Source organism: Lutjanus erythropterus, chromosome 18, assembly GCF_056507025.1.
Source record: "Lutjanus erythropterus isolate fLutEry1 chromosome 18, fLutEry1.hap2, whole genome shotgun sequence".
In the NCBI taxonomy this organism is placed as follows: domain Eukaryota; kingdom Metazoa; phylum Chordata; class Actinopteri; order Lutjaniformes; family Lutjanidae; genus Lutjanus; species Lutjanus erythropterus.
In genome coordinates, this window is record NC_139334.1 from 31958929 (window position 1) to 31972359 (window position 13431).

Sequence of the window (13431 nt, forward strand, 5' to 3'; positions counted from 1 at the left end):
TCCTCCCTCCTTCATCTCCTCCTTCCTCCTCCTGTAAACTTCCTCCAGTCTCTCTGCATCATCGTCTTCTTCTTCTTCTTCTTCTTCTGCTTCTTCTTATCATTTTCTGTCCCATCAGCACTTCTTCCCTGCTCTCCCTCTCTCTCCTTCTCTCTCTCTCCCTCTCTGTCTCTCTCTCTCTCTGCAGCACTCTGCTGTGTATGAATGAAAAGACAGGGTGGTTGCCGTGGCAACAAGCCCTCCTCCTCGTTCTCCTCCTCCTCCTTATTCTGTTAGTCCAGGCTGATGCTGCAGGAGCTTCAGGTACACACTGAGCATCACGTCCAACATGATGTTTGTCCTTTTTCACAGAGAGTTGAAGAGTTCTGTAAATGTTTTTTTTTCTGTTCATGTTCTCAGATAAGTAAGATAGACAGAGCATTTTCCCTCACAGTGATGCATCTCTGAATTCTATCACCTCAGAGCCTCCTGAGACCACAGACAGACAGACAGACAGACAGACAGACAGACAGGTTTGACACCGTCTCCTGGCTCACTGTGGTTCATCACACATCCACAAACTGCTACTAAATACACCATGAAACCTCACCTCAACTCTGCAGCTTCATGTTCTCACCCTGTCACAGAGATGATGACTTTATCAACTCACTGCTCTGCAGAGATGCTTACTGACTTCACATTCATCTGTCATGTTTCCTCTAATTTATTTAACACTGCCCCCTCAAAGTCAAAGTCATCAGTCAGTGAGCATCACAGTTACAGGATAAAACAGATAGAAGCTTATAAAAATGCACAGAGAATCATACATTTTTAGATTAACTGGTTCACTTATTAAAAATCATCCTGGTGACCAACATGTTGTGTCTGTTGACTGATGAGAGAAGATAAATGAGTGGTTGGTAAACAAGTTTCAGTTCTTGTTTTTTATCTGCATCATTGTACACAGATCAATGCAACAGCATGACAGGCTGTAAACTTTACAAACCGAGTCTCTAAATCACCACAAACCACAAAACTAACAGTGATGGAAGCAGAGAGGAGTGATAGAAACGGAGCGCAGCTGACGCGCTGTCAGACACTTCACCAGAGCGCAGGTCAGCTGACCACTGTTTTTGTCTCTGACAGGACTCAGATTGTTCTTGTTAGTGTCTGACAACATTATGGAAAGGATCACTACAGTCAGAGAGATTTTTTTTTAAAGAGGAAGAGACGTTGGTTTAACCAGAAACATCATCATCATCAGCTTCATTCAAACACAATAAAACTCACCAAAAACATCTTGGTTTGTCTTTCCACTCGACTCTACTACTTCTATGCTTACTGACATGTCCAATGACTCGTTGTATACTGACCTGTCTGATGCCGAGTCTGTAGGCCAGGATCCGGTCCACGGCGTTTGGTTCCATCTGAGTCCACTGCAGCTTGAAGCCGTAGACTCGGGGTCTGTTCTGCCACAGAGCACTGTAGGTGTCGTAGTAGAACTCTGGAGCGTAGGCCTTCCCTGAGGGGACACAGGGGTCAGAAGTCACACAGTGGTCAGTGATGTTTCAGCCTGAATCACTGACTCTATACAAAGATAGATGACGTGGCAGCTCTCTTAAAGTTCCTCCAGAATATCTGGATTTTTTTTACTTTATTTAGAGGAAGTGGAGACGTGGCGGCCATCTTTCTTTACAGTTTGTGGTTAATATAAAGCAGTCCCCATAGAGCTCCATATTAAAATGTCCTTTAAATTAGTTTAAGGTTTAAAGTTATGTCTAATTAAGGGCGTGGCCGCTTTAAGAGACAGGTGGGTGCTGTCACAGGTGGCTGGGCACTAGTCAGCTGCTTCAATAACTGGTTCTTTGATCATATTTTACAGTTATAGGACGTGTGTGGATGTAAAAAACTGATGGAGAGGAGTCAACTACGACTCCCAGGGTGCACTGCGCCAACAAACAGCCAATCACAGAGCTTCAGTGAGCTGAAGATTTAACTGTTGAGAATCCTGATCAAACATTCGTCTGCTTAAGTCTGTCAGACTGAGGGTCAGTTTCTGATGAATTCAGTTGTCACGGCAACAAAGTGACGATTTAGAGACGTGTCAGTGTCCATGTTTGTCCAACGACAGAAAGGAAGAAGAAGAAGAAGAAGAAGAAGAAGAAGAAGAAGAAGAAGAAGAAGAAGAAGAAGAAGAAGAAACGATGCAAAGAGAAGAAGAAGAGTCAGAGTGGGTGTTAATCTCTCAGGCAGCAGGATTATAAAACTCAAGTTAATATGACAGAAAAGTGTATGTCTGTGTGTGTGTGTGTGTGTGTGTGTGTGTGTGTGTGTGTGTGTGTGTGTGTGTAAAACAGCATGTTTGTCTGTCAGCTCACACACAGACACACACACACACTGTGTCTGTGTGTGTTCCTGCTGATGTGCAGGTCAGAGGATTAAACCACAGAAGAAGAAGAAGTCAGCTGACTGGACGACCTGATAATACAGAGCTCAGTCCTGATTGGCTGACCTATACAACATTTTTCACTTAATTTTTGTGCTTTGATGACATCATCACGCTGACATGTCCATATCAAAGACCAGATCACTGAGACAACTGAGACAATGAGACGTGTCCCTGTTTATACTGATCCTTTCCTTCCTGAGACGTTCATAGAAACTCTGTGAGTCGGAGTTAAAAACTTGCTGGTCTTTTGTTTCTCGGTGTCCACATGCTGCTGCAGACGTCTCCTCACTGGGAGGAAATGAAAAAAAGACACTGTGTCGACATGAGGCCTCAGGGGAGGAAGCAGCTGAGAGGATTTCCTCCATGAAGAGAGACACAGTGAGGATGCTGATGCTGATGCTGATGCTGATGATGACGATGATGATGACAATGATGATGATGATGATGATGATGATGATGATGATGATGAGGAGGAGGAGGAGCAGCAGCTCAGTGTCTTCAGATCTAAAGTCAGACTGATGGACACATGACTGATGAGAACATGAAGGTGAAACACTGAACTTTAGTTTGTTGGCGTGAGCACGGTGAGGGTGTGATGAGCCGTCTGGCGAGTCGTCATGTTGGAGTCTCGTCTCACAGTCTCTCTGCAGTCATTGGCTGCAGCAGGATGAGTGTGGTTTAAAATGCCACTGGCGTGTTCACACCTGATTAACAACACAAACTTCACCTCGGCGACGACAAGCCCGACATAATCGCTGTCATTTTCCATCAGCTCTCCATCCTGAGCTTACAACTTCCCTCTTTAACTGCTTTCTGCTGCTGCCTGCAGAACGTGCCGCTGCTCGCCGGCCGGCCGCCCGCGATAAGAGGCTTAACGCCGTCATTGGGTTTACGGGAAGAGTGTCGCAGCGCTGACAGGGCGACTCTGCGGGGGTGCTTTCATCAGGAGAGGACGCAGATACGAGTGGAGTCAGTCGCCGCCTCCTGTGTGACGACTGGAGCTCGGAGAGCAGCGTCTGAACACAACGCCACGGTTATATTACAGAACATTTATCCACAGAACCGATCAGACTCCTTCTATCGCCAAACTCAGCCAATCACAAGGATCGATCAGTCCCAGTGCTCTTTGGTTGGTGCAGCAGAATCACAGGATTTTATTTGAGCAGATCTGTGATGAAGGGAACAACAAATCTGTTCAGCACAAAGTGAAGTGTCTGTTGTCTCTTCAGATGTGAGACGATGTGAAGGTTTCCTGAAGCTCTGCACATTATTTATGACTCGTCAAATCCTCCGGGGAAACTCGCAGTGACTCTCTGCTTCACTCTGCCAGAGTCACTCGAGTTAAAGACCAGATAAACTCTCATTAATCATCAAGTCCTCATCCTCGAGTCAACATTTAAAGATTTTACACATCGAACCTCAAAACAGCTGCAGAACACGACCAGACTGGAAACTGATAGTTGGAGGCTGTTCAACCTGTCAGGACAAGTCCGTGTCAAGTCTCAAGTAACTCGAGACAAGTTTGAATCGTGTTTTAAGTTTTGCAGAAAAAACTTTTAAGCATGTGTGAAGTAAGTTAAGATGAGTCCAAACTGAGTCTTGAGACGTGTTCAAGTTAAGTTCCAAATCATTCCAGCCAAGTCCAAGTCAAGCCATCCAAAACTTGAGACAAGTTCAAGTCAGACTTTTAACTTGTCTTAAATTACTTGACACTTGACTTGAAGTCCAGGTCATGTGTCCAATCATTTAAGATAAGTCAAAGTCAAGTGTTGTCTGAGATATCTAGGGATCTCAAGTCATTCAAGACAAGTTAAGTTCCAAATCTTTCAAACCAAGTCCAAATGAAGGTTAAAGTCATTCCAGACAAGTTCAGGTCAATTCTCAAATCATTATAAACAAATTCAAGTCTTGTCAAGGACGACGTAAGTTACGTCCCAAATTATTCAAACCAAGTCCAAGTCAAGCCATCAGTAATTTGATAAATGTTCAAGTCAAACTTTTAACTTGTGTTAAATTGACACCTGACTTGAAGTCCTGTCTTGTCTCAGATGTCTAGTCATCTCAAGTCATTCCAGGCAAGTCCAAGTCAAGTTTTAAATAATAATCTGAAACAAATCTGTTCAGCACAAACTGAAGTGTCTGTTGTCTCTTCAGATGTGAGACGATGTGAAGGTTTCCTAAAGCTCTGCTCTATTTATGACTCGTCAAATCCTCTGGGGAAACTCGCAGTGACTCTCTGCTCCGCTCTGCCAGAGTCACTCGAGTTAAAGACCAGATAAACTCTCATTAATCATTGCATCCTCATCCTCGAGTCGTCAGCATTTAAAGATTTTGCACATCGAACCTCAAAACAGCTGCAGGACAAGACCAGACTGGAAACTGATAGTTGGAGGCTGTTCAACCTGTCAGGACAAGTCCGTGTCAAGTCTCAAGTAACTCGAGACAAGTTTGAATTGAGTTCTTAGAAAAAAAACTTTTCAGCACGTCAAGTAAGACAAGTCCAAACCGAGTCTTGAGACGTGTTCAAGTTAAGATCTAAAGTCAGACTTTTCACTTGTCTTGAATTACACTTGACTTAAAATCCAAGTCACGTGTCCAGTCATTTAAGACAAGTCAAAGTCAACTCTTGTCAGAGATTTCTAGTCATCTCAAATCACTAAAGACAAGTTTATGTCAGGTCTCAAGTAGCTGGAAAAAAAATTCAAGTCAATTCTTGTTTAGGACAATACAAGTTAAGTTACGAACCATTCAAGCCAAGTCCAAGTCACACCATCAGTAATTTGAAACTAGTTCAAGTCAGACTTTTAACTTGTCTTGAGCTGCTTGAAGCCAAGTCTTGTGTCCAGTCATTTAAGATGAGTCAAAGCCAAGTCCTGTCTAAGACGTCTAGTCATCTCAAGTCATTATAGCCGAGTCCAAGTCAAGTTTTAAATAATCTGAAACAGGCTCAGAGTTGTTTGGGTTAACCAGCATCCCATCATGCCTCAGTGAAGCCGACTCACCTGTGACCAGGAAGGTGCAGCGGCCCGCCCCAGCCTCGTTGGTGATGTCACAGGTGTACTCGCCGTATCCCTCTCGGTTCAGAGCTCTGACCAGGTAGTTGGTGTCGTCGCGCTGGTCGCTGAACTGCCCGACGGTGAGGAGGCGGGAGCCCAGCTTCCACTCGTAGCGCAGGAGGCGCGCCGGGTGAGCTCGCAGCAGGCGGCAGGTGAGGCTGAATGCTCGGCCGAGAGCCTGACGGATCTCCGTGTACACTGGCTCCACGACGGGAGGAACTGTCGGAGACACAGAGACACGGGAAACATGAGGTAAGACAGAGAAGACAAACTGAACTTAACTTTACACACATAATATTGAATCTGTTGAGAGTGAATTCTGGAGAAATGTGTCTCATACGATGATCGATCAATTCAATGATCAATAGGATGAATATCATTTAAAAAATATTACAAAACCAGCAGCAACAGCAGAACCTGTGAGCCATCAGCTGGAGCTGAACGCTGCCGTTTCACACGACACTTATGTGCACACCACGTACGACTGATGCAACAAGACGAGAAACAACATAAAAGATGTCACAATGCAAAAAACAAAAAATTTAATTAAATAACATAAAATAAAATATTATAAAATGAAAGGGGGAGAATTTCAGTAGAAAGACAGAAGACTAAGAACAAGTTGTGAGTTGTTGATTTTTAATGAATTATATAAAAAAAAGAATTTAAGAATTACAACTTTTTTTCTTTTTTTCTTTTTTTTAATTTCTTTACAAAAGTATTGCAACATGAAGCACTTTATGCCGCGACAATCCCCCCAAAACCCCGAGAAGTCCTGGAGACACTGATCAATTAATTAATGAATTAATAAAAAAAAAAAAAGTCAACTAAAAGATGTTTGTTTGTTTGTGGCTGCATCCTGTTGTCTGATTCTCCACAGGGATCAATAACGTTTAATCTGATCTGAAGTCAGATTTTCTAGCCGTCTGGGAAATTATCTTGTGGTGAAAACACACACACGCACAAACGCGCGCAGACACACACACACACACACACACACACACAGACACAAAAAATTGATGAAATAAGTTAACTAAAGAAGGAAATCTTTTTCTGTAAAAGCGTATGATAAAATCACATCATGAAGTTTCATCATGTTGAACCTGAAGTGACCTGAACATCGACTCTCTGCATTAAACTGATAAAACTAATAAATCCCGACTGAATGAGACTAAATTTAGGTGTGTTTCATCTCCTGCTCTCTCACTTTGCTCTTTGATGGAGCCTAAATGCCTCAAAAATAACCTTAAACCTCTTAAGAGTTTGAAATATTTAAAGTCTGGCGGCGTTGAGCTCGGCGCTCTGCTAAAGGGCACAGAGGCAGAGTCTGATCTGTTCCTGTAAATCCCTGCAGCAGAACCTCCTCTGAGGATTTCAGCCACGTTACAGGTGTCACTTCACAGATTAACGTCCCGGCGTCAAAGAGCGGCAGCTGCAGGCGACCGTCCCCTGACCTCGGCGCTGATGGAGGAGCACGAATGCCGCCTGGCTCCGGGGACGAGGCAGCGATGGCTCACATGATTAATTCAGGCTAAGAGGTCGGAGCAGGACGGCAGGGACGGAACAAAAACTGAAAATTTAAATCGAGTCTGAGGTCATTATCAAATTTAACACTGAAAAAACAACATTATGTGACAATTCTGCCAAAAGCGAGACCAGATTCACAATCAGGTGATTTTACAGTGATTCACTGTAACAGCTGAACCATTAAATCAGAACTAAACTTTCATTTATTTTACACCAAACTATCTTAAAATTAAGATTTAACGTAAACCTCTCTTTAAACCTCACTTAAACTTTTTACAGCATCTCTGGCCAATCAGCATGAGGAAGCTAATTAGGCTAACTAGCTAGCAAACAATTAATATATAATAATAATAATAACAATAATAAATACATTTTATCTACATAACTATCTAGATGAAAAACAATATAATCTTTTTTCATTTTTTCATTTTTCGGTAGCCAGCTAACAATAGAACTGTTTTCTTTTTAATTTAGAAAAAAAAATGTTTTTAGCTAGCTAGTGTAGTGGGAAAATTATATGCTGAACTGGTCACTGTTGTTCCTCATATTTACTTCTCATGTTCTGTCGGGCCCTAACTGGTTTCTTGTCCTTGAACACACAGTTGTTCCCACACAGTTGACCCTCCTGAAAACACCACAGACAATCTCAGTCAATGAGTCTGTCTTTATTTTCAGATTTTCCACCACACTAACAAACAACTATTTTTTTCTCTTTTTAGCTAGCTAGCAAACAATAAAATGTTTAGTTAATTTTAGTTAACTAGACACAATAGTTCTTTTTACTTTTTGGCAAGCTGTCAGACGAACAAAGATTATTTTATTGTTGTTAGCATGCCAGGAATAAATGTACTGTATTGCTAAATTTCAGTTAGCTAGCAAACAATGTATTGTTTTGTTAGATTGTAGTGTCAGCACCATTTTTTATTTAATTTTATTTGAGTGAACAAGAAGCTCCATATTGATTAAACTCACTCTTTTTAATTGTACAACAGAGTTCTGCTTAATTTAAATAACAAGTTTCCACCTCTGTTATCAGCAGGTATCGTTACTTTTAGATCTCGAAGGATTTTAACCGATTTTTAAATAGTCTGAAGTTGTGAATTCTTGTTTGGGACGAGGTTTTCTGACACAAGGTGGGATGATTTGCCCCAGTTCTCAAAAATAGGTGACACACTGATGTGTGTGTGATTATTTTGATTCATGTGAGGATTATAAGAGTCTAAACACAGACAGACACACACACACACACACAGACACACACAGACAGACAGACAGACAGACAGACACACATACACACACATACACACACACACAGACACACACAGACACACACACACACACACACACACAGACACACAGACACACACACACACACACACAGACACACAGACACACAGACACACACACACACACACACACACACACACACACACACACACACACACACACACACACACAGATAAAGGTCTGTGGTTCATCTCGACCCTGCAGAAATGTTTCCAGGACCTTCCTCCTCTGAGGGAATCAGTCCAAGAACATCTAAAGGTCAGCTGGACGCCTTCGCTCAATGCCGACCTTCAGCCGAGCTCTCTGATTGGACAGAAGAGACTTCTGACCCTGCTGCTTAATTCCCATAATGCACTGCTGAGTGGTGCTGGTGTTCCAGCTGGTTCTTTTCTACAGTTTTTATCCTGATAACTTCAGAGTTTCTGTGTGGCTGCAGTCTGACAACACTTCAGGGCCAAAAGATAATGAAGGATAAATGTTTGGTTTCTGTCTTGTTTTCATCTTGTGTTAAAACTAAGGTAACAAGCCTGTTTTGAAAAGACAAAAATGACATAACGAGACACAAACAATGTGAAAGTTGTAACAAGAAGAAAATGACGTAAAAGGTGTAACAAGATGAATACAATGTAACAACACAACAAAACTAAAATGACATAGAAGACGTAACAAGAAGAAAACAACCTTAAAAACGGTCAGAATGTGAGAGAGACAGAGACAAGGTGAGGATCAGTAGAAACAGGCAGTAGAAATGTCCTTCAGAGGACGACTTTTTACTTTTCAGAGCCTGAACTTTTTCACATTTACTGTAGTAAACAAGTTGAATCAGTACTTCTACTCTTTTTTACTTGAGTATCTGTACTTGTACTGCAGTAAAGACTGTGTGTCTCCTGTGTTTATTATAGTCCAGCTATGGGACTGTGGGGACCTCGAGACATCGCTGATGTCCTCAGTATCAGGGTAAGAAAAGATCCTCAGAGGCATCAGTTTGTAGTTTTTATCTTGTCTTTCTGTTCAGGACTCTGAAGAAAACTTCTCAGTCAGCAGGAAGTCATGTAACTTCTGTTTGAATGTTTGACAACCAGCTGAAGATTAATTCAGGGATGGAGACGACCGCAGCATCGCAGACGTCCCCGAAACGTCTGCGGAGAAACAGCCTCGGAGGGATTTTATACAGCAGTCTGACAGTCTGTTCAGATTCCATAACATTTACCTAAACATCTCTTTTGGGAGCATGAGACTCATTCAACATCAGTGTTTTGATCTATTGTTCAGAAATCTGTCAGCGCTTCACATTCCTCCAGTCCTGTGGGGACTGCAGTGCCACTGATGTCCCCGTAATCCCTGTTAAAAACCACCTCAACTGGATTTTATTCAGCAGCTACATCATCACTTTCTCCTTCTTCTGTCTGTTCACCACTTTTAAAGAAAAGTCGGAATGATTTCTATGTGATTGTGTTTGGTGGGCGCCTCGACGCGTCGCCGACGTCCCCGTAATCCCTGTTAACAAACGACCTCAGGAGGATTTTATACAACATCTGTTTCACGGTTTTATTCTTCTGTCTGTTCGCTGCTTTGAAGAAATCACTTCCATTGGCTGCATGTTGGTAATGTGTTGTTTAAAACCCTGGTGGAGGACTTTCGTCAGAGGGATTGTGGGACGTCACCTCCACACATCACCGCAATCCAGTAAAACAACCCAGCAGACTGTGAGGGATTATTGTCAAAGTAAAACCCTAAAAAAACGACTAAGAGCTCATGAAATGTTGCTCACAAGCTTTTCTCTTCATGTGGACTCGATGATCATATTTTTGAGAATTCATCAGGACAGAAACAATAAACCACAAACTGCAGACACATACATTCATCTTGTCTTTTTATTCTCTAACAGGCTGCAGTCTGAACTTATTTTCTGCTGATTGACTTTTTTTTCCTGTGCAGTTTTTCCGTCAGCAGCTTCTCTCGAGGATTACTGACGTTTCTTTACTGAAATACACTCGCAAGTTAAATCTGCGTCGTGTGTGACTTGAATGTTGTTTCACTTATTTCAGAGTAATCCACCTGTAATCTGCCCGCACTTTAATCTGCTTTGTGTTGTTGCACAGCGAAAACAGCAAACACGCTGCAGCAAGTTTAGAGAAGAGAGAATTTACAGAGGAGACACGGCAGCAGAAATCCCTGCATCCAAAATGTGTCTTTAGTCCAAAGTTAACAAGGATTAAAAGTAAAATGTTCTGTAAACTAGAACCAACAAGGAAAGGACAGAAAGAGTGGAATGGTATCTCTTTAGCCCTGTTTCCATTGAAGCAACTTTAACATGACATGAATGTGCGTTCTGCTCAGAAGGTGAGACTAAAGGTCTTTGGACTCTGACTTTGCAGTCTTACACCAGCACAGATGACATTTTTGCCTCGTCTGCCGAGCCGGAGGTCTTCAGTATCTTTTGCAGAGCACAATGGAGTTGAAACCACTTGCACTCGGACCGGCTAAAACCTGGTCAAAGTTCAGTCTTCTTTCCACACAGGAAGGAACTCAGACACGGTACAGTTAGCGAGGATGCAAGGAGGAGATGAGGATGAGGAGGAAGAGGAGAAGAAGATGGAGAAATCTGCCATCCTGCTGCCGACACTCCAGGCAGAGAGCAGCTGTTTTGTCCAGACCAGAGATTTAATCTGGCATTCATACTGACCGAGGGGGTAAACGCTCCGAGGTCCAGTTCAACTGGACTGAAGAGGACATGTGGACACACCCTGAGATGTCTGTTGTAAGATTTTCTCCTGCAAATGATTCTGTTAAAATCATCTTAATTCAACCTTTTTAACACAGTGTCAAACCTTCTGCTCTAAACTTCTCTTGGTGTTAAAGGACAAAGGTCTTTAAACTGAGTCGTATCAGTTACAATATATTTTCTAACTTTGTGTTCTCCAGGTGTGTCTTCGGTCTCTGACTCGTCTCACTGCTCAGCTGAAGCTCCTCTGAGTTTCTGCATCGATTCTCTGGAGAATCAGAACGAGTTGAGCTGCAGAGGAGATTCACTGTGACAGCCTTTTAGAGCAGCAGGAGGCCCCGAGCGCCGTGGGAGAGAGAGCCAGAGAGACAGAGAGACAGAGAGAGAGAGAGAGAGAGAGAGAGAGAGAGAGAGAGAGTGTCTGTGTGTGTGTGTGTTTCTGTGTGTGTGTGTGTGTGTGTGTGTGTTTCTGTGTGTGTGTGTGCAGCGTCCTGTCACTTCCTCTGATTGTATTTTGTGCAATGTGTGGCCCTGCAGGTTAGACGGAGCGTGACTGGAAGGTCGGGGATTCGATCCCCATCCACACAGACAGACAGAGAGACAGACGGAGAGACAGACGGAGAGACAGACAGACAGGCAGCAATTAAAGTCTATATTTGCCGTTCACATAATCACTTTTTTTTAAGCGATTAAAGATCTAATCATCACTAAAGCCTACAGTCCTGATCAGACAACACACAGTTTTTGCAGTGAGAGGCGTTTTCTGTTTTCTACAGACATGAGGCATCTTACACGCTAATTTAGAGAGTCAATAAAAATAATTCTGCACAGCACAGTCACAGCAGAGAGACAGAGAGACACATAGAGACAGAGAGAGACACAGAGAGACAGAGAGAGAGACAGAGAGAGAGAGACAGAGAGACACAGAGAGACAGAGAGAGAGAGAGAACACTCATGGACGGAAAAATGTGCCTTGTTGTTCTTGTTAGCACATCGTTAGCATATTGTTAGCATGTTGTAAGCATGTTGTTAGCACATTGTTAGCATGTTGTTGGCATATTGTTAGCATGTTTTTAGCATGTTGTTAGCACATTGTTCGCATGTTGTTAGCATGTTGTAAGCACGTTGCCTTCAAATTTTAACTTTTCTCCACCTTTTACTGTACTGAACTGATTTAATGATACGTCCAGAGTGGCCTGGATGATTAAAACCACTCTGTGTGTTTCTCTCTCTCTCTCTCTCTCTGTGTGTGTGTGTGTGTGTGTGTGTGTTACCCACACTGCACCACCAGCTGGATCAGAGCCTCCCTCGGTTTTACGTTGAAGCCGTTGTATTGGCTTGTCTGGCAGCGGTACGTCCCGCTCATTTCTCTCGTCACGTTGCTGATCCGCAGGACGCCGTCATAGCTCTCTGTCTCCGCCGAGCCGTCTGGCATCAGAGGTGGTGCCGCCACTGCGGCCGCGGCCGCCCCGCTCTCCTCCACCCGTGACCACAGGATGATGGGTTTGGGTTTCCCTGAGACCAGACACTGCAGGTCCACGGTGTCGCCCTCCTGAGCGATGAGGTGAGAGCGCCCCCTGGGGACGGTCAGCTCCGGAGGAACTGAGGGGGGAGACAGGACGAGGACACACAGTGAGACGTGTGGATTCATTCATTCAAATATCTTATTTTACTACATCTTAAAGGAACATTCTAGATATTTTGATACTTTGGTCCTTCAGTGTTTTAAATGATTTTAACCTCTTAATTTCTCTTTACTTTTCAAGAAATCAACTTTATTATATTTCACATCATGTCAACAGTGGATTCCACGTTTGAGACGTTTGTTTGAAACAAATTTGTGTCAGATTGAAATAATATTGATGTGTTAAAAATCATATTCACATACTTACAGAAAAGTACATTTCTGGTTCTTTGGGACGGAGAATTAACAAATAAATTTTGTTATAACTTCATCACTGAGGAGGAAAATTGTTGTGTATCCACAAACTGATGAACACAAGCAAAACCACATTAAGCTGATGAAGCTCACATCAGGTGTTTATTTACAGGTCCGTCTCCCACGGCAACGCACAAGTCAGTTCATCATCGATCGCCAAAGACAGGCTCAAATATCAAATATGATTAAAAAGATGTGAAGACTTCAAATTAAAGACACCAAACACTCTGCCTGAGCCCTATAAGAACTTACAGCTATAGGGGAGGCTGGGGATGGTTGAATCATTTTTTGCATTTCTGTTTGGACTGGACCAACCAAATCTTTACCTAACAACTAAAAACTTAGAACAAGACTGTAAAGAAATGAGACAAAAAAGACTTAACAAGACGAAAACGCCCCAACAAAATGTACCAACACAAAAACGATAAAAACAGGGTAAAGGACGTAACAAGCATCAAAAGACGTACCA

At 42.7% G+C, this 13431-nt stretch overlaps 1 protein-coding gene across 1 annotated transcript in view; it reads right to left on the reverse strand.

The window, feature by feature from the left end:
* Nucleotides 1-13431, reverse strand: part of LOC146311313 (MAM domain-containing glycosylphosphatidylinositol anchor protein 2-like) — an 88688-nt gene that overhangs the window by 14663 nt on the left and 60594 nt on the right. Inside the window, exons 8-10 of the mRNA XM_084742873.1 lie at nt 12302-12625; nt 5431-5703; nt 1353-1501 (exon numbers count right to left, since the gene is read on the reverse strand). Of these exons, the coding sequence (XP_084598999.1) occupies nt 1353-1501; nt 5431-5703; nt 12302-12625 (746 nt within the window). The remainder of the gene's footprint in view (nt 1-1352; nt 1502-5430; nt 5704-12301; nt 12626-13431) is intronic.